The sequence below is a fragment of the Brassica oleracea genome, chromosome C2, assembly GCF_000695525.1.
Source record: "Brassica oleracea var. oleracea cultivar TO1000 chromosome C2, BOL, whole genome shotgun sequence".
Taxonomy (NCBI): domain Eukaryota; kingdom Viridiplantae; phylum Streptophyta; class Magnoliopsida; order Brassicales; family Brassicaceae; genus Brassica; species Brassica oleracea.
Window position 1 is genome coordinate 34,782,645 of NC_027749.1, and position 21,835 is coordinate 34,804,479.

Below are 21,835 nucleotides of genomic sequence, written 5' to 3' on the forward strand. Positions count from 1 at the left end.
TATAACTCAGGGTTGTGGCTACTGTGGAGAGATAAATGAAACAAGAGAACACCTGTTCTTTGCCTGCCCATACTCCTACACGATATGGGAATCTCTGGCAAGACCACTTGTTGGACGAAACATCAACCCCGATTGGGAATGGACTGTCAATCGGCTGCGTACTATGGGAGGGAAAAGCCTAGACTCAATCCTCGCAAGGATGCTTTTCCAAACAACCGTGTACTACATCTGGAAGGAAAGAAATTCAAGGCGTCACCGGCAAGGAGGGATACAGACTGATCAACTAAGAAGATTCATAGACAAGGCGGTGCGAAACCGCATCTGCTCTTTGCGATACGCTCATGGCCACAAACTGGAAGGGCTACTTAGAAGATGGTTCGAAGTTACTCTTTAGTATTCGTATTCGATTGGTTTCTAGTTAGCATCTAAGACTATAACCAACCTTTAATGGTCTGTAAAATTTCTTAGGTTGATCAATAAATTTCAAATTTCATCAAAAAAAAAAAATATGACTTTTTATAGGTTCTATATGATTATGCAAAACAAAACTAAATGAAACAAAGAACAAACGATTTTTATAGTTTTTTTTTTTTTTAAGTAATGAAACAAAATGCAAAACAAAATTAAAAGAGATAAAGGTTGGATGAACACAACCTGGGGATAGGAGTTTTAAGCTCTGATACCAAAAATGATACAAGCCTAAGCTGACAAAGGCTAGATCACAAGGCAACAAGAGTTGTCAAGCTTGAATGGGTTGATTGTCGCTACAAAGGGTTGCGGAAGTATCCCTTTGATAAGACCAGGATCCTGCGCCTATGTGAATCCACACAAAGACAGAGACCTACACTTGTATCCTAGAATAAATCCACAATCTAAGGAGACAAGCAAACGAACAAGAAATCTAAAGGAATCCACCTAAAGACTAATTGAACAAAACAAAGACCAACTTTGTAAACTGAATAATACTTTATTAATTTCGTGCAAGGGTGATTTACAAATGAGACTTACCTCAGTTTAAATAGAAAAGAACACAAATGCCTAAAAGAATAACTTGGAAAGAAATAATAAGTGAATAACTAGCCGTTGGACTTAGTTGGTGCAGAATCTGTCCATGTATGGAAGTTGTCTTCTCTCCTTGTATCTTATGAGTTTGGGCAGAAAGAAATGCATCCTTGGGATCTCCTTTGATGTCTGGAATGTCTCTAATTCATTCCTGAACAGAAGGGGAAAGAGCCGTTGGTCTTCAATAACTCCAAATGTGAATGCATCCATGTAAGGTAAGTTGACAAATAAGGGATTCATCTTGATCATGTGGCTGCTGGTGCATGGTAGAAACTCTCCCACTGCTCTTAGATGCAATGAATGATCTCCTGGTTTCCACATGTGAGTTTGAGTTGCACACTCCTTAAGCAAAGAATTACTTTCCTTAATTAGAACCAATTCGGATGCAGTGTAGATAGTTTGACTTGTAACTTGCATATCTCCTAAAACATTACTCCTTTTTGTATGAAACCAATTCCATGCGTGCTCTGGTTGAGTTGAGAATCTATAGAAACTGGTTTCACGGTTAAATTCCTCATGGTTGCAAAGATATCCTTATTTGAGTGCACCTATGTCGCTGCTGGCTCCAATGTAGCTTGTATGGTTGATCTCATGAGTTGGTGGTCCAGCTACTGACTTGAGGTCTTCATCACTATCTCTCTTCGTCCGAGGCACATATGGAATGAACCCATCCATGTTTGACTCCGACCCTTCTTCGATCGGCAGGTCCGGCTGAAACCGGGAATGGTGGAGCGCAACAGCGCGACGGACCCGCTTCGGGGTGAAGTCCGCCCAAAAGCATGTACGTCTGCGAAATAATTCTCGGATGGTGAGAAAGCCCTCGGGAACCTGATTGAGAGTGTTGGACACTGTAAAAAAATGTAAAAAAAACACCTAACGAGTAAAGATCAAACATCATCAAAACAAAAAAGAGCAAACGTTCGAGATCAAGAATACCTCTTTGCCCCCATCTAGTCCTAAAGACGGGGATGGCGCTCTATTCCACGGAGGTGTCACTAACACGGACAAAGAAGAATTGCTCCTTCCAAAAAATGGTATTTTGATACGAACCCCGAGATGATCGCCTTGTTCGAACGAGGCCTCGCATGGATTATGGGCGAAGAAGACCATCGGGCCTCAACCGAAGCTTCCAGATGGTCAGCGTCAAGGGTGACTCCCAATTTGTAACTAAGCACCAAAATTCCAACGATGTGCTGCAAACCGCATGGATTAACTTCGCTGATTGACAAGTTGAAACGGTTGAGAAGCTGTACGATGAGCTCCGGGATAGGAACCATAGATGACACTGCATCAAGTACGCCTCGTAGCACGTGAAATTGCCTTCTGGCGGAGATAATGCAACTTCCCCAGCTTCTGGGAGGCGAAACTCGACTAACTCAGGAACTCTGCAGAAACGTCTAATGGCCGCAAGCCCATTCGGACAACCCCTGCTCGGACAGCCGGCCACAGGGTTGGCCTTAAAAGGAGAAGGAACCCATAACCCAGGAACGGGAGGTTTCACTTCGCCCCTACCCACCCAGTATGCATTGACCTCTTCAGGATCGATCGAGCCTGCCGAGAATTCCACCTTTGGCACAACATCGACATGCTGCAAGCTGGAACCATCGGGAACGGAACGGTCATGATGAGACTTGGTAGAGGATTTTCTACTTGAAGACATGATCTTTCTTTCTCAAATTGAAAAAAAAAAGAAAAGAGGAGAAGTTAGATAACTTTTTCTTTACCCAAGGGAGAGCAAAGGATCTTCTTTGAAAGAAAAATTGTAGAAATGAGCAAGTAAAGAATTTGAAAACTTACTCGACATACTTATAGGCAAAAGGATTCACTATTCATCTTCGGATTTTCAGACAATGGATTCCGTTTAACTTACTCAACGTGTCTAAACCACTCGCAAGAACCTCACGGTTCTACCGAGCTGGGAGCTAACTGTTGGGGTCAAAATCGGTTGCGATGAAATTAACGTCAGAAAACTTCCCGAGAATGAGAAAGAAGACGAAAATAACGGAAAAAATTACCAAAGGTCTAATGGCCAGCTCGTCGAAACGCACGAGCTGGATCGTCTGCGGGATTCAGCTCGGCCGTTCGCCGAGCTGGACCAGTCCAGTTGGGCGAACGGCCGAGCTGGATCGACCGCGGGATTCAGCTCGGCCGTTCGCCGAGCTAGACCAGTAAAGTTCGGCGAACGGCCGTGATTGATCGACAACGGGATCCAGCTCGGCCGTTCGCCGAGATGGATCAGTCCAGTTCAGCGAACGGCCGAGCTGGATCGACCAGAATCCATCGTCACCTCGTCCTCGTAGCTCCTCTCCCAAAATTATATCAAAGTCGCTGTTGTTTAGTCTCCATCGGAGGTACCGTTGGAACTTTACGTTTTAAAAACCGTAAGGACTTGTTTTATCGCGTAAAGTTCGGTCGATCATATGAAACGACGACGGTGAACTTAACACCTTGAGTCACCTATATCGTATGGGAAATACTAAATTTCCTCAGAATCGACGTCATTTTGAAAGCGCACTCTCCGATAAATCGTAAAAAAGCTAAAGTCGATAAACGGCCCGAAAGGGCCCGAAAGGGCCCGAAACGCGGCTAACAGCCCAATCACGACTTTGTACGAAATTGAGCCCACTAAATATTACGGTTTATTTTTATTTTGCAGGAAAAGATAAATGTCAATTTCGGAAGATAAATGCTAAGTTTTCAAGGATAAACACAGAAGATCGAAGGAAAATGGAATATTTCCGCAAAGCGATAAACTCGACCAAGGGCAGAAAGGGAAGGAGCAAACCGCCTTAGAAGGAGTATATTTTTTTTAACAACAAAATGAACTAATCTACTATGGAGACCACCGGATCGGAAAGCCAAGCCGGAGGTATGGAATCAACATATAGCTTAGCTGAAGGAGAACTTCTTGCACCTCGTGCAAGCTTGTCCGCCATTGTATTATATGCTCTTGGTATATGTATGATCTTGAAATTAGAGAAGAAAGTCTTACTACGGCAAAACTCCTCCATGTGTTTAGCAAAAGCTGGCCAATCCTCAGGTGACGACCATCTTCACCAGTTGAGAACAATCCGTCGCAAAAACTACTTCTAAAAACTGCAATTTCTTCATACACTCCATCGCCCAAATCAATGCTTCACATTCTGCAAGTAATGGTGACAGGCTTCGTCTTAGGTTCATCGCCCGCATCATAACTTCTTCGGAATCCCTTGCGTTACAAAACCAACCTTGTCCCGTGAATACATCTTGTTCCCTCCAGGCTCCATCAACACAGCAAACTCTTGTAAACTCCATTGATTGCCAGTTTGTGACTGGCTGTAAATAACCAGGCTGCTTTAGTTTAAATAATTGTGCCTCTGCCCAAAGAGCTCCTTCCACCACTGCTCTACGCAGTATTTCCTGGGGATCCACATTCCTATTTTGATAATTTTTTTCATTTCTATTCTTCCATATATACCACATAATCGATGGAAAAAAATCCGAATCAATTTCCTTCGGAACCCTCCAAAACAGATAATCCATGCTAGTATAAACAAATGATGATGGAAAAATCCCTGGGGGAAAAGGGATCTTGGATAACGCCCAAGTATGTAATGCTGGTGGACATTCAGAGAGAACATGATTTATAGTTTCCTCCTCCGCTCCACATATGTTACATCGTGGATCACAATCTATACTAGTATAAACAGATGATGATGGAAAAATCCCTGGGGAAAAGGGATCTTGGATAAAGCCCAAGTATGTAATGCTGGTGGACATTCAAAGTGAACATGATTTATAGTTTCCTCCTCCGCTCCACATATGTTACATCGTGGATCACAATCTATACCACGTGTCCTGAGAACCTTTGCTACTGGTAAAATTCCAGATAAAGCTTTCCATATGAAATGCCTTAGTTTCGGAGAACAATTAAGTTTCCACGAAAATGCTAGTAATGGTTTTACATTCGGCCCATAAAGTGGCATCCTTGGAACCTTATCTGGGTATAAAGATTCGGTTCGGAATCATGATTTAACTGTATATTTCCCAGATTCCGTAAACATCCAACCGTATGTATCTATCCGCTGAGTTCTACTAACTGCCAAACAACGAATGGTCTTCACATCATCAGGATGGAAATGTTCATTGAGCAGAGCTACATTCCAGGTTCGATCAATCGGATCAATAAGATCCACCACCTTGAGCGATTGAGAAATTGTGACTGAGTTTTTGGTAGTGCTGACCTTCGGCGAGGAGCAGGAATCCATGGATCATTCCAAACAGAGATTGATTGCCCAATACTCACTCTTTTGATTAGCCCTTTTTTAACCAGAGATCTAGCTGAACATATGCTCCTCCACCCGTAAGAGGATGAACAAGATCTGTGTTCATCCAGCGGATGAGAGTGCCGATAGTATCAGACTTTGAAAACCTTTGAGAAAAGACATTCCGGTTTGTCTATCAAGCGCCATAATTGTTTAGCCAAGAGGGCTGTATTGAAGTCTTGAAGATCCCTAAAGCTTAATCCTCAATCTTCCTTATGTGTACAGACTTTGTCCCATGAGTACCAGTGAATACCTTTTTTATTTCCCCCGCTACTCCACCAGAAATGCGCTAGCCTGCTCGAGATTTTCTTGGTGACCCCTTTAGGAAGTCTGAAGCATGACATCACATATATTGGCATAGGTGAGGCTGCTGCTTTTATTAATACTTCCTTGCCTACCCTCGTAAGAAAGCGAACAGTCCAACTATTGACTTTTTTCTTGACATTTTCATTTAAAAAACCAAAAATTTGTATTTTTGAGCCACCAAGGCTCTCAGGAATACCCAAATAATTCCCCATTCCTTCTAAATTCGTGATACCTGATATACCATGGATTTTACCCACTTCCAGCAATGGTATATAAGTGTTTTAATATATATTTTCTACTATATAGAGTCTATTTAGAGTATTTACGGGTTCAGGTACGTTCTGGAGAAATATGGTTATTTTGGAGCCTTTTGAGGTGCAGAACTGCACAGACGTATCAGATATTTAGCTATGGATGGAGACTTTTCCTCCATTAGATTGAGGCCATATTTTGATACAAAATATATCTTTGAGTTAGCTTTCCAATGCCACCGCTTTGAGGTCAATCAGAATCCTGTAGCAGAAGTTATGCTTGTTTTACTGAAGAGTGGTCTGTCTTCCTCGCGAGAGGAAGCTGTCGAGGAGATGAAGGACTGTCAATCGATGAAACATCATTGTTGTCGGTCGACAGTGATCCCAGAAAACTGGCCAAGCCTGTTTCATGAAATTTTGGCCTAGAAGTTACCACATATTACCAATATACCCCTGGACGACCTGAAACCCTATTTTACTGTTTTCTAAGCCCTTGTTGATGGCTAGGCTTCATACTATTCTAGAGAGAGAGAGCTTAGGATTGGAGAGAGAGATATGAACACCTTGAGAGAGGGAAGATCTTGAAATCCCTTTGTTTCTTACTCTATTATGTTTTTATTTATCTATTGAGTATTATTCAGACCATCATAACTATGTGCTTTATGAATATGTCTGAGTAGTTCTTGCTGTTAGTTTTAGGTTTCTCAATAGGTTGATACATTTAATACTGAATTAAACTGTTGCTAGGGTGTTTAAAAACATAGTTCTTCATCTAGTTTTTCTTAAAGCTAAGTTTAGGATTGATCACCCTTTAAACTTAGATCTTAGGATTAATTGGGATCAAGCCATTGCTTGACCCAATACCTGAAAATAAACTACTGTGATCTAACTGACTAGATACAGATGAGAGTTGATCCAGTGAGTTAGAGAATATAAATCAAACCTGTCCGTAAAGCTTTATGGAAGAAGCATCTATCGACGCAGCGACAGCTCTATCGATCGACATTTTGAAAGTTGTATCGATCGATGTTCTTAACGAATCATCGACCCACACTTTCTCGCGATTAACATATGATAGTTGAAATCCGAGATCCAGATTAGATAATCAGATTGATTATATCTTAGTGTTAATTCAAGAACAATTAATATTAATAAAACCCCTAAAGACTCAACTTAAGTATTACTTATCATACCTGAGAACATACCTGAATCTAGCTATTATCCCAACAGTTAACAACTTCAAATCAAATCAATCGAGCAATTATTTTGTTCACCGATTCATTTACTGCTTTAAAACCTATAAATCATTTAATCTAGCCTTAATTCGAATGCTATAAATCTATTATGTAATCCTAGAGTCTCTGTGGATTTGATCCCTAAGTACTACATCTGAACCTCTTATTTGAGAGAGTAATTCACTCCTTAGGGTAATTTGAGTGATATCAAATTTGGCTCCGTTGCCAGGGACTCTTTCTTATTACCATTAGATTAAGTTAAGAATATAGTCTAGATTTTGTTAGTGAATCTGCTTAAGTTTTTCCTCTTTCCCTGCTGACACAGGTACTTAAGATGGAAGACATGAATTTCGGCCCGAAATCGATTGACGCTCAGACAACAACATCGAGCGACGGGTCGACACAAATATCGATCGATGCTCAGACAACAACATCGAGCTACGGGTCGACCGAAATGTCGATCGACTCTCCGCTACCAATATCGATCGACGCCATCCTGCCGGAAGCAAGTAAGTATGTTATTACATATTTCAATAATGAAAAAGTAGTTCTAGGAGATCAAAAAGGTCGAGTATGCAATGCATCAAACCAAATGAATTATAGACATAGGGCTCCAATTTCTATTGGTGTAGCTGTTGTTTTGAATGCTGGACCTGAGCATCACCGAACGCTTGGAGATCGCGACAGACCTGATCGGTTTTACACTAACCGGTCTGCGATCCGTCCTCCAGCAATTCTAAGAAAATACTTTGAACTGAAACCCAAATATTTCTCTCTAGTAAGTCATCACCCCTTTCATGGTCTTCCTCATGAAAACCCCATAGACCATATCGAAGCACTTGAGGACTTTGTGTCTAACATCAAGGTGCATGGAGTCTCTGAAGACAACCTATTTTGCAAACTCTTCCCGTATTCCCTTGCTGGAGATGCGAGGCACTGGCTGAAACAATTACAGCCAGGATCTTTGACTTGCTCGAGTGATATCAAAAGCGTCTTCCTCAACAACTTCTTCGATGATGCACGAACCGAGGAATTTAGAAATAAGATCTATAATTTTTCTCAAGGCACTACTGAAGCTTTTAAGGCTTCTTGGTTGAGATTCAAAGCCTACCAGCGAGACTGCCCACACCATGGTTTTCCCGAAATCCAACTACTTAATATTCTCTTCAGAGGTCACGACTGGACATACCAAGCGACTTTGGATGCTGCGAGTCAAGGGAACTTCAAAACCAAGACACCTGAAGAAGCTACGAGGCTCATTGAAAATGTGGCATCTAGCACTAGTGCCAAGAAGACTAATCTCGAGAGGAGGAAGATGGCCGAGAATTCGAATGGAGATCAGTTATCTAAGGTGAAAGAAACATCAGATTCAGTTCATGCTTTTGTGATTGGAGATGAGCAAGTTCGGTTTACCGATGAGAGTCAGACCTTTCTACGTGGAGGAGATGAAGAAGAGCATGTAGACCTCATCAATGAAACTAGCTTTCACAAAAAAAAAAGACTTGCCGATCAGCAGCAAAACATGAGCTTCACAAGGACCTACAAGGCATAACAGACTCATAAGAGCAAGCTGGAATATATGATGGGACAAGTTCTAAAAGGGCAGCAGAAAATCAGTGCGATTCTCGATGAAAACTTGGATTCCGTGTATTCTGATTTACATGATAAGTGTGAAACTTTGAGTGACCATGCCAAGAAATTAGATAGCCAAGTTGCGCATAACGCTGGGTTTGTCAGAAGGGATGAAGGATTCCTTCCTGGAAAAACTGACACTAACCTTAGACGTCAAGTTTGTGTTGTGTTACTAAGAAGCGGAAATGCCTTTCCCCGAGCACTGTAGAAATCACTTATGCAAAAAAACCCCTGAAGCTGAAAAGGCAACGATTAACCTCGATGAAGAAGAGGAGAAGTCGGAAGAAGAGGAGGAAATCGATCGACAAGAAGGGAATAATGTCGATCGACCGACTACAATAAATATCGATCGACAGAATGAAAAAAAATGTCGATCGACGATCGACTCCTGCCAAATTGGCAGTAGAGAGAGTGTATAGGACTTTGCTACCCTTTCCTCCTAACAAGATGCAAATTAAGCGAGAATTGGATAAAGTGATCTGCAAGAAAGCATTCGATAAAATAACGTTGGAAATGCCACTAAGTGATGCCATAAAAGTATCATCTTCGATTAAGAAATATGTAAAAGACATGGTATCCAACAGCTTCCCGGCTGCAGAACACAGCGTCATGATGATTTCAGAGGAAGTAAGTGCAATAATCCAAGGCGAAACCCCGATCAAGAGACCTGATCCGGGCAGTTTTGTTCTAGATTGCAACATACGAGACAATAGTTTTCCTCGATCCCTTTGTGACCTAGGATCCAGCGTAAATCTCATGCCGCACTCTGTCGCGATATCCCTGGGATACGACAAGTTCAAACCCACCGAAATAACTTTAGTTCTTGCTGATAGATCCGTTAGAGTACCTGAGGGAGTTCTAGATGACGTGCCGATAAGAATTAACGACTGTCACGTACCAACGGATTTCGTTGTGTTGAAATACCAGAATGAACCAAAAGATCCCCTCATCTTAGGTAGACCATTTCTCGCTACCGCTGGTGCAATCATCAACGTCAAGGAAGGTCAGATATGTTTAAACATTGGAAACATTCCAATGACTTTCGATATAGAAAAACTGATAAAACGACCCTTAATCGATAAAAAAAGCCTCTTACGTGGACGATATCTCTGAGTTGGCTGAAGAATCCTTCATAGACCAATGCTCAGATGATCCCCTGAAAAAAGTTCTCACAACTACCGAAGGGGAAACATTTAGCATCAACATCAGAGCTGATGAATACGCGCGATTAATGGATGCAAGTGTAGAAATAGCAAATATCGATGATGTGGAGGATGACGATTCGGAAATCAACGTCGATCGATATTTAAAGGCCGCCATCGATCGACAACCATCCCCTCTAGAAAATTGGAATCTCGAAAAAGCACCAAAACTTGAGTTAAAGCAATTACCCGCCGGACTCAAGTATGCTTTTCTATACAATAATTCTTATCCCGTAATTGTAAATTCCAACCTAACCAACGGAGAACTTGCGTTGTTATTGAATAAACTGCGTAAGTATAGGAAAGCCCTCAGATACTCTCTCGAGGATATTCCTGGTATCTCTCAAGATCTGTGCATGCACCGGATTCACTTAGAAGACGATTCCAAATTGTCAGTGGAACATCAAAGAAGGCTAAACCAGAACTTGACAGAAGTTGTTATGAAGGAAATTATCAAACTTCTAGATGCTGGAATCATCTACCCAATTTCGGATAGCAACTGGGTGAGCCCCGTACATGTTGTACCTAAGAAAGGCGGAATTACAGTGGTTAAGAATGATAAAAACGAACTCATTCCCACGTGAACTGTCACTGAACGTCGAATGTGTATCGATTATAGGAAGCTAAACGCTGCCACCAGAAAAGATCACTTTCCCTTACCCTTCATTGATCAAATGTTGGAAAGATTGGCAAATCACCAATACTACTGTTTTCTTGATGGATACTCTAGATTTTTCCAAATCCCTATACATCCTGACGATCAAGAAAAGACCACCTTTACATGCCCTTACGGAATGTTGGGGTCAAAAACGGACACGATGAAGTTACCATCCAAATATCCGTAAAAATTAACATGAACGTTTTTACGAAAACTATTTTTCGTAAAGATTACTTTTACGAAAATTCTTGCGACGAAATATTGCTTTAATCTTGGTTCATTCATCAAAACTAAAGAACGCGTTCATGAAACGTCGGAAAAAGATGCAAACAAGGTCGCCACGTAACGACCGACCCGCGAACAAGCCGGTCGCTACGTAGCGACCAACCAGAGAACGAGTCGGTCGCTACGTAGCGACCAACCCGAGAACGAGTCGGTCGCTACGTAGCGACCGACCAAGCCTCTCAGTCGGTCAGTACGTAGCGACCAATCCGCAACGAGTCGGTCGCTACGTAGCCACCGACCAAGCCTCTCGGTCGGTCGATACGTAGCGACCGATCCGCAACGAGTCGGTCGCTACGTTGCGACCGACCAAGCTTCTCGGTCGGTCGCTACGTAGTGACCGACCCATCGCGGACCTGGTCACTACGTAGCGACCGAACTATCTCGGACATCGATCAACGGGTACGACCCAAATCAGTGCATTCTCGTCTGTTCCTCAATGCTAGCTCCCATCTACAGCAGTCATATCATTTCTCACTCCCATCGATTGGAGTTATCATTTAAACTTTACGATAAAAATCACGGAAAGTTCATTCTTATCGATAAAAATCGTGATAAACGTTTCGAATCGAAAGACAGCCCAAATAGGTCTAAGACACATTAGAAACCCACTTACGATTTTTTAAGGAAAAGCCCATAGATACTATGGCGTTTTATACTTAGTCCGCAAGAAAGGAAAAATGTCAAAATTCCACAGATAAATGTTAAGTTTCCGCGGATAATCATTAAGATCGAAAAAAATGGAAAATCTCCATTTTCGAGTTATGCCGGCTTAAAGGGAGGAAGGGAAAAGCTCAAACCGACCTTGGAGGAAGTATATAAGGAGTCCTAGGCGAGAGGCACAAAGGGAGAACTTTTTCAGAGAAAACTTAGCACTTAGAGCATTTAGGCAACTTTCCGTTTTTGTTATTTTGAGCTGCGGCTCAACTAGGTTTTGCAGTCTTAGGTTGTTAGAACTAGGAATCCCGCCGACAGCTCTCATGGCCGAGACTTCTACCTTGTTGTAAAGCTCATACGCGAATTCGGAATAAGACACCTTTTGCTCTTTTTTACGATTTCTTATTTCTTTTCGTCTTTACTTTCGTGTTCTGATTGCTTGGCCTCTGGGAAATTAGGGTTTTCCTAACTTTCCTAATTTAAACGAAATCGACATTGCGAATTTCGGTTCCCATAGCCACAAATCGCCCAATCAGATATGACGATTGACGATGGAAAGAACATACAAGACTCGATCGATACGGACGTCATCTCTTTTAGGGGTAGAGAAACGGTCAACCAGACCAAACCTCCTTACGACCTCCTTGTCATCGAGTTGACGATTCAGAACACCGACGTCGCGAGAATCCTAATCGATACTGGAAGCTCGGCTAATATTATTTTCAAAAACACCCTCGAAAGGATGAAGATTGACCCGTCCGAAATTGCGGAAAACCCTAGCCCGCTAGTTGGACTCTCAGCGGAGACAACTTTGGCTCCCGGGTCAGTTAACCTCGTAGTCAATGCTGGAACTATGGAAAAAATCGCGGAGTTCCTAGTTGTCGATAGACCTGCGTCATACAACGTAATCATGGGCACACTATGGTTGAATCTTATGCATGCAATTCCATCAACGTACCATCTTTGCCTCAAATTCTCAACCCCTCGCAGAATCAAAACAATCTGGAGAAACCCGAGGGTATCACAAGTCTGCTTCGCCGCAAAACTAAAACGGAAAAAATCAGATTCCGAGACCACTCCTAGGAAAAAGTTGGCCTCCGACAAAAAAGCCCAAGAACAAGATTCGGTAGGACTCTTCTGGCAATTGCGGAAAGCCGAAATTCTAGAAGAAAAGCGCGAGGCAACCTGCGAACCCGTGGTATCAGTATGTCTAGACGAAGCATTCCCCAAACGATGCGTCAAAATCGGAGCTAACCTCCATGAACCTTTAAAGACTAAGCTCATAACTTGTCTAAAAAAGAATCTCCACACGTTTGCCTGGGCTGCCGAAGACATGCCGGGGATTGACATCAACATAACCTGCCACGAGCTGAATATCGACCCAACCTTCAAACCAGTCAAACATAAAAGATGAAAGTTGGGACCTGAACGCGCTAATGCGGTCAACGACGAAGTAGAAAAACTGCTTAAAGTCAAGTCGATAACAGAAGTAAGGTACCCGGACTGGCTCGCCAATCCTGTAGTGGTCAAGAAGAAAAACGGGAAGTCGCGTGTCTGCGTTGACTTCACTGACCTTAACAAAGCTTGTCCAAAGGATAGCTTCCCCTTACCGCACATCGATCGATTTGTCAAAGCTACAGAGGGAAATGAACTCTTATCCTTCATGGATGCCTTTTCGGGTTACAATCAAATTATGATTAACACTGACTATCGCGAAAAAACTGCATTTATTACAGATCGCGGAACTTATTACTACAAAGTGATGTCTTTCGGCCTAAAAAATGCCAGAGCAACTTATCAACGACTCGTGAACCGGATGTTCTCCGAACAACTCGGTAAAACCATAGAGGTCTATATAGACGACATGCTCGTCAAATACCTCCATGCGGAAGATCACGTGTCTCATCTTGAGGAATATTTCGCGCCACTAAACTTGCACAACATAAAGCTTAACACGGCAAAATGCAGATTCGCCGTAGCGTCGGGGGAATTCCTCGGGTATCTAGTAACGTACCGCGGAATCGAAGCTAATCCAAAACAGATCAGTGCACTGATCGACATGGCTTCACCCAAAAACAAGCGGGAAGTACAGAGATTAAACAGGAGAGTCGCATCACTTAAACGATTCATCTCGCGATCAACAGACAAATGCTTACCTTTCTACGATATCCTACAGGGGAACAAAAAATTTGAGTGGTCAGAAGTGCAAAAACGCTTTTCAACAGCTGAAACACTTCTTGGCCACTCCTCCGGTGTTATATATATCGCAGTATCGGCAACGGCTGTAAGCGGCATCCTGATCAGAGAGGAGCGCGGTTAACAGAAACCCATTTTTTACGTAAGCAAAACTTTGCTAGATGCTGAGTCGCGATATCCGCTAATGGGAAAATTAGTATACGCAGTCGTAACCTTGGCACGAAAGCTCCGACCGTATTTCCAATCTCATACGATCGTCATCCTCACGACCTTCCCTCTGTGGACGATTTTGCATAGTCCGAGCCAGTTGGGAAGACTAGCCAAATGGGCAGTCGAGTTAAGTGAGTAAGATATAGAATACTGACCAAGAACGAGTGCAAAATCCCAAGTACTCGCAGACTTTTTGGTAGAGCTACAGACATGAACCATGACTAACAAGGAACCAAATTCAACATGGGTCCTTCACGTCGACGGATCGTCATCTAAGAAAGGATCGGGCATCGGAATTCGCCTCACGTCACCGACCAATGAAATCCTAGAACAATCGTTTAGGCTAGAATTCCACGCGTCCAACAACGAGGCCGAATACGAAGCGCTCATTACAGGGCTACGATTAGCTCGCGGATTGAAGATACGTAACATCCACGCCTACTGTGATCCTCAGCTAGTCGCAAGTAAATATAGCGGAGAATACGAAGCAAGGGATGAAAGAATGGATGCATATCTCAAACTGGTCCGAAATCTAGCTCAAGATTTTGACTATTTTGCTCTCACGCGAATTCTCCGCTCCGAAAACGTCCAAGCTGATGCTTTCGTGGCCCTGGCGTCAAGTTCAGACCCAAGTCTTAAAAGAGTGATTACGGTCGAATTCATCGAACACCCGAGTATCGGACCAGGTCGTTATCAACCTCATCAGGGATCGAGATGACGATGTAGAGGAGATCGCGGTACAGCCAGAAGAGAGATCGGAACAATCCCACTACGGCTGTGATACGCCATGGTTAGAAACGATTCAAGCCTACATCATCGACGGAAAATTACCCCCGGAAAAATGGGCGGCCCGCAAAATCTGAACCCAAGCCGCGCGTTACGGGACGGTCGATGGGGAAATTTACAAGTGGAAATTTTCCGGACCGCTCATGACATGTTTGGAAGGATAAAAGGTGAGAAAAGTCATGGAAGAAGTCCATTCTGGATCCTGCGGAAACCATTCCGGTGGAAGGTCACTTGCAGTGAAAATCAAACGCCACAGATGCTACTGGCCAACGATGATCGGAGATTGTGAGAAATTCGCACGAAAATGCGAAAAATGCCAAAGGCTTGCTCCGACCATCCGACAACCACCAGAAGTTCTTTCTTCCCTCACATTACCATATCCGTTCATGCGCTGGGCCATGGGCATCATCGGACACCTTCACAATTCAAAGCAAAAGTGTTTTCTCTTAGTCCTTACTGACTTCTTCTCAAAGTGGGTGGAGGCAGAGTCATACGCAAGTATAAAAGATGTCCAAGTCCAAAGTTTCGTATGGAAAAACATTATCTGTAGACATGGAGTTCCTTACGAGATCGTAACTGACAATGGATCATTGTTCATCGCCACCCGGTTCGAAGCATTCTGCGAAAAATGGAAGATACGATTAAACAAATCAACTCCCAGATATCCACAATGCAACGGTCAAGCCGAGACAATCAATAAGACCGTTCTAGACGGACTTAAGAAACGCCTAGACGCTAAATAAGGAAGGTGGGCGGAGGAACTTGAGGGAGTCCTCTGGTCACATCGCACGATCCCAAGACGAGCAACGGGAGAAACGCCTTTCGCCCTCATGTACGGGACATAATGCATGATTCCCTCGGAAGTCAAATTTCCCGGGGTCTGAAGAAGACTACTGCTTGAGCAAGAAGAGCTCAACAACGCCATGCTGCTGGAAAATCTCGACCTCATCAACGAAAACCAAGATCGAGCGCTCATCCGAATTCAAAATTATCAACACGCAGCCGAAAAATACTATAACTCCAACGTTCGAAAACGCCGATTCAACGAAGGAGATTTAATTATACGCAAAGTCTTCCTAAACACCGCTGAGTGAAACACGGGAAAACTAGGAGCAAACTGGGAAGGACCCTACATGATCATTAAAGTCGTCCGACCAGGTTCCTACGAGATGGCGAACATGCAAGGCATAAAAATTCCAAGAACTTGGAATGCAATGCATCTCAAAAAATACTATCACTAAACAAATCGCTTCACAACCACTGAACTACGAGACGGCTTGATCTCCGAAAGGGGTACGTAGGCAGTTTGTCGGAAGACAAATTCAGGTGTCCCCCTCTCTAAAAAAGGGGGGAGTGGGTATGTATACACGTACTCGTATACTCATAAGTTCAAAATATCTGACCAGGCTTTCGATATTTTTGAAACTTTTCTACCTTACAAACCGCACAATCATCTTCGATCCACAAATTATATTCGAGTCGTAAATGAACTCGCTAATTCACCAGTCACTAGGAAAAAAATCAACCTTTTAGCATTGCGAGACGTCGCAAAAACGCCTAAGAAACTATTTCCCGCTAGACATCGCGTAGACGAAATCCTGGTCTCAAAAAAAAGGAACTATCATACGCATTAACATTCTCTCAAACACGTACTCTTCGTGAAGATCCAGACGATAGTGTCCACCACCAAGTTCGTTGCTGATCACATCGAACTCCCAACGTCCTAAACAGACTAAGCCATCTCGCAAAGATGACTCTCATACATCCGACACAAGGGATATAGCGCTATAAAAGAAATCCAAAATTTTGGTCAGCACTTCCAGGAGACTTAAAAATTGTCCTTGGAGAGATGCTCGATTCCAACCAGACAACTCATATATGCCGAGAACCTGTCGCGGACTTTAAATTGGTATGGAATCAGGTCGTAACTGTAACGGGATACGTAAGTCGAATTAGTCATCGCACCCCCTAATACCAGAAGTAAACCTAGGTCTTGCCCTAAACCTAGCACACTGGTCTTTAACATCTCAAGGTATGATATCAAAGATACGAGATCCTAAAGCATGCCTCTATGCTTATATTCAACGTCCTAAGAAATCCCACGAAGTTAGAATTTTGCGAAAGTTCTCGAAACAAGCCACGAATATAGCATTCCACTTGGGAGAAAGATATGAGATGCCAACTCATAAGCTTCCTTCTACACCATCCATTTACTTACTCACACCTTCTACGGCCAGTCCCAAAACATAAACATGGCCATACAAGGCCGGAGCAAGTACTAATTCATAGCAAAAAGAAAATAATAAAAATCTCTCAAGCGAGATCTTAACCTTGATCGTCATCTGGAATCTAAACCTCCCCTTCACCCATCGCCTCGTCCAAGCTCGGGGCCGCACCGCCTCTATTTTCCCCGACCACAGGATCTTGCCTCTCTGGGTCTTCTGAACACGTCGGGAGGAAACACTCGGACTTTAGCTCGGCCAAGACAAGGTCGAAACTTCCATCCACTGCCGCCAGATCACCCTTGCAAGCGGACAACTAGGCTTCCTCGGCCTGCAAGGACGAAGGTCTTTCACCCTGGAGTGCCTGAACCACGGCCTTCCCACCACCACGGCCATCCCACCATCGATAGTAGCCAGGGCCAAATCCCTTCTGCGAATGCACTCGAGGGAGCCCAGAAAGTCGAGGATCTTCCCCAAACGGGTCTGGAACTCAACGCAGAGTGCGTCCTTGGCCTCCTCGACCACATGGCTCGCCGACCCATCACCACTTTCGATTTGACGCTGAAGTCGACGTACATCCGAGAACTTGGTCTTCTTGGCCTTCTTCTCCTTAAGCAAAGAACTCGCCGCCTTCCCAAGGTCCCTCTCAAGCTCTCCGATCTGAACCTCGAGCTTAGACACCTTTGCGGAATGAGAATCCTCGAGAGATTTCAGCATGGCTCTAGACTCAGACAGTCTGCCCTGCATCTCGGTCAAATCAATCGCAAGACGACTGACCTCGGAACCGCATTCGCTGATCATCCCATCAATCAGCGACACAAACTGCGAGATGAGGTAAAACAATTAGAGATGCGGAGCAAAACAGGGCTAAACAAGACCTTACGCTCTAAGAATAAAAAACCAAAGTGAAGAACGAACCTTTCCGCGGAGTCCTGACGCCAGATTCAATCCTTCCTGCTGCGAAGATTCCCCGTCGTTGCCCCTGACGCACTTTCTCTTCCGGCCCTTTGGTTGAACAACCGGAGTAGTGCTAGGAGCACGCAATGTCAGGACAATCTCCTTCCTAGCTGGAGGAGGAGGCATCGACTCATTGGCCTTTTCGTTGCCCTCGATGAGAATCGGAGTCGTAGATGTTCAAGAAGGCTGCGCCAAAGGGTCTGGCACGAACGGAACGCCCGTTTCGACTTGCGCTCCCGTACCTTGCGGAACCTGAACCTCGGGTTCGAGAGTCGGAGCGACGGCCAGAACGGATGAGGACGGGAGCTCGGCGTCGGCGTGGGCAGTTTCCTTCTCAGCCTTACGACGAGCCATCTTCTCTCGGAAAGAGATGAAGCCGGCGACACAGGCCGGAGCGTTGTCAGAAGGGGTCAACTCCGGCGCCTGGGAGGAGGCCTCAGCCATCTCAGCATCAGAAATCTTCTTGTCGTTTTGGGAGGAAGACATCTTGAGAGCTAAAGTGAGAAAAGAATCTAGAGAGAGTTTAGAAAGAAAGAAATATGTGAAGGGAGTGAAGGATGGGAGCTCACTATTTATAGAGGTAGGAATTTGAGGTTTCAATTTATATATATATATATTTCTTATTCAATATTTTTCCGCAGAATTTTTGGATATAAACTTCGTCCAATACGCCTATCTTACCTAACTCGCCAAACTGCGCACTAGAATCTTGTCGCAATCCACGATTCTAACGGGCTGCGGGGCTAACTGTTGGGGTCAAAAACGGACACGACGAAGTTAACATCCAAATATCCGTAAAATTAACATGAACGTTTTTAAGAAAAGTATTCTTTGTAAAAATTACTTTTACGAAAAGTCTTGCGGTGAAATATTGCGTTAATCTTGGTTCATTCATCGAAACTAAAGAACATGTTCATGAAACGTCGGAAAAAGATGCAAGCAAGGTCGCCACGTAACGACCGACCTGCGAACAAGCCGGTCGCTACGTAGCGACCAACCCGAGAATGAGTCGGTCGCTACGTAACGACCGACCAAGCCTCTCGGTCGGTCGCTACGTAGTGGCCGATCCGCAACGAGTCGGTCGCTACGTAGCGACCAATCCACAACGACTCGGTCGCTACGTAGCGACCGATCCGCAACGAGTCGGTTGCTACGTAGCGACCGATCTGCAACGAGTCGGTCGCTACGTAGCGACCAACCCGAGAACGAGTCGGTCGCTACGTAGTGACCGAACTGTCTCGGACATCGATCAATGGGTACGACCTAAATCAGTGCATTCTTGTATGTTCCTCAATGCTAGCTCCCATGTACCGCAGTCATATCATTTCTCACTCCGATCGATTGGAGTTATCATTTAAACTTTACGATAAAAATCGCGGAAATTTCATTCTTATCGATAAAAATCGTGATAAACGTTCCGAATCGAAAGACGGCCCAAATAGGTCTAAAACGCGATTAGAAACCCACTTACATTTTTTTAAGGAAAAGCCCATAGATACTATGGCGGTTTATACTTAGTCCGCAAGAAAGGATAAATGTCAAAATTCCGCAGATAAATGTTAAGTTTCCGCGGATAATCATGAAGATCGGGAAAAATGGAATATCTCCATTTTTGAGGTATGACGACTTAAGGGCAGGAAGGGAAAGGCTCAAACCGGCCTTGGAGGGAGTATATAAGGAGTCCTAGGCAAGAGGCACAAAGGGAGAACTTTTTCAGAGAAAACTTAGCACTTAGAGCATTTAGGCAACTCTTCATTTTTGTTATTTCGAGCTGCGACTCAACTAGGTTTTGCAGTCTTAGGTTGTTAGAACTAGGAATCTCGCCAACATCACTCATGGCCGAGGCTTCTACCTTGTTGTAACGCTCATATGCGAATTCGGAATAAGACACCCTTTGCTCTTTTTTTACGATTTCTTATTTCTTTTCGTCTTTACTTTCGTGTTCTGATTTCTTGGCGTGTGATTTAGCAGATATCCGGGACCTATGGGAAATTAGGGTTTTCCTAACTTTCCTAATTTAAATGAAAATCGACAGTGCGAATTTCGGTTCCCACAGTTTGGCGCTAGAAGGAGGGGGGTACGGATTACTCTAACTCATAGCCGCAAAACGCTTGATCAAAACAATGTCTGGAAATACGAAAGATNNATAGAAGATTTCATGGAAGTCTTTATGGACGATTTTTCCGTATATGGATCCAGTTTCAAAAACTTTCTCGATAACCTATGTAAAGTCTTGGCAAGATGTGAAGAGAAGAACCTCGTCCTAGGACATGAATGTCCGCTGCTGGCATAGAAGTACATCGGGCGAAGATTGATGTAATGACCGGCCTGCCTGCACCCACGAGCCTAAAAGACGTGAGAAGTTTTCTCGGGCATGCCGGATTTTACAGGAGGTTCATACAGGATTTTAGCAAAATCGCTAGACCTCTCACCTCCCTCCTCTGTAAAGTAGTTAAATTTGACTTCTCACCAGAATGTGTAAAGTCTTTTGAGGACATAAAGAAAGCCTTGATAACTGCCCCCATCGTACAAGCACCTGACTGGAATCTTCCTTTCGAAATCATGTGCGATGCGAGCGATTTCGCTGTAGGAGCAGTTCTAGGCCAAAGAAAAGACAAAAAGCTACATACAGTTTACTATGTAGTTTATGCATTTGAAAAGTTCCGCCAAAACCCGGTTGGTTCGCGAGTCATCGTTCATACTGACCACGCTGGAATTAAATATTTAATGCAAAAGAATGATGCGAAACCACGACTCATGCGATGGATCCTTCTACTTCAAGAATTCGACATCGAGATTAAAGATAAAAGAGGAGTAGAAAACAGAGTTGCAGATCATCTTTCCCGGATACGAATAGAAGATGACGTTTCTATCGATGACTTCTTACCAACGGAAAACGTTTACCAACGGAAAACGTTTACCAAACGGATTCATTCGTCGGAAATATTTGTCTCACTTCCGAGGAACTATTGATCGACGACGACGACGATGCTATGTCGATCGATGACGACAATGCTATGTCGATCGACACTCCAGATGATCTAAATAAAGAAATAAATCCCCTAACCCTCACCTTCGTTATAAAAGTAAACGTCGCACACAACGAGCTGCACCCTGACCATGATTCCCCCGTAGATGAAAGTCTGCAACGGGAAGTGCACGCAGTCGGACAAGGTTCAAAAAGCAGACCTTGGTACGCTGATATAGTGAACTATTTAGCTGCTGGCATAGAACCCGAAGAGTTGAGAGGGTATCCAAGGAAGAAGTTTTTAAGAGAAGTTAGGAGATATCACTGGGGCGAGCTATATCTCTACAAACATTGCTCTGACGGGATATATAGACGTTGCCCGGTTTCGAGGGCATGACATCTATGAGTCTCGGATGGATCAAACTGCCCGTTGCGGTGAAAGATGTCACAAAGATTGTCGATTTCGCAGTCGTTGACCACCCGGCCATCGACAACGTCATCATGGGCACGCCTTGGCTAAACGCCATGAAAGCAGTCTCGTCGACTTATCACTTTGGCATCAAATTCCCGACTCATAACGGAATCGCCGTGATCTGGGGATCCAAGACACAGTAGAGACGCTACTTCCTGACCAAACACAAGCTACGGAAAATCACGACCATCGCGATGGTAAAGGCCAAACGGGCAAAGCTAACTCATACATCAATTGAACACGCTTCGGAAAAAGGACGAAACAAAATCGTCCACTCAAACAACGGCCAAGAAACAATTAGTTTCGGAGGCCAGCGTTTCAACCCAACTAGAGGAGAAGAACCTGGTAGAAGACGTCAGTCCTGCAACTAAGGCGACCGACGCAAACGCGATAGCAGAGTAGACACACTCCCACAAACCACAAAACAACGAGATG

The 21,835-nt window shown here is 43.8% G+C and overlaps 2 protein-coding genes across 2 annotated transcripts in view; both read left to right on the forward strand.

Annotated features, from left to right (window-relative positions):
* Positions 1–394, forward strand: part of LOC106324083 — a 1,235-nt gene extending 841 nt beyond the window's left edge. The window contains exon 2 of the mRNA XM_013762103.1: positions 11–394. Coding sequence (XP_013617557.1) covers positions 11–394 — 384 coding nt within the window. The remainder of the gene's footprint in view (positions 1–10) is intronic.
* Positions 395–12,127: 11,733 nt separating this feature from the next.
* Positions 12,128–13,003, forward strand: LOC106324084. The gene has a single exon (XM_013762105.1). It carries the CDS (start codon positions 12,128–12,130, stop codon positions 13,001–13,003), a length of 876 nt encoding a protein of 291 aa, XP_013617559.1.
* Positions 13,004–21,835: the final 8,832 nt, after the last annotated feature.

What these genes read in the sequence shown, in the direction of transcription:
- LOC106324084 (XM_013762105.1), top strand. Translation starts at nt 12,128, where the DNA reads ATGACGATTGACGATGGAAAGAACATACAAGACTCGATCGATACGGAC.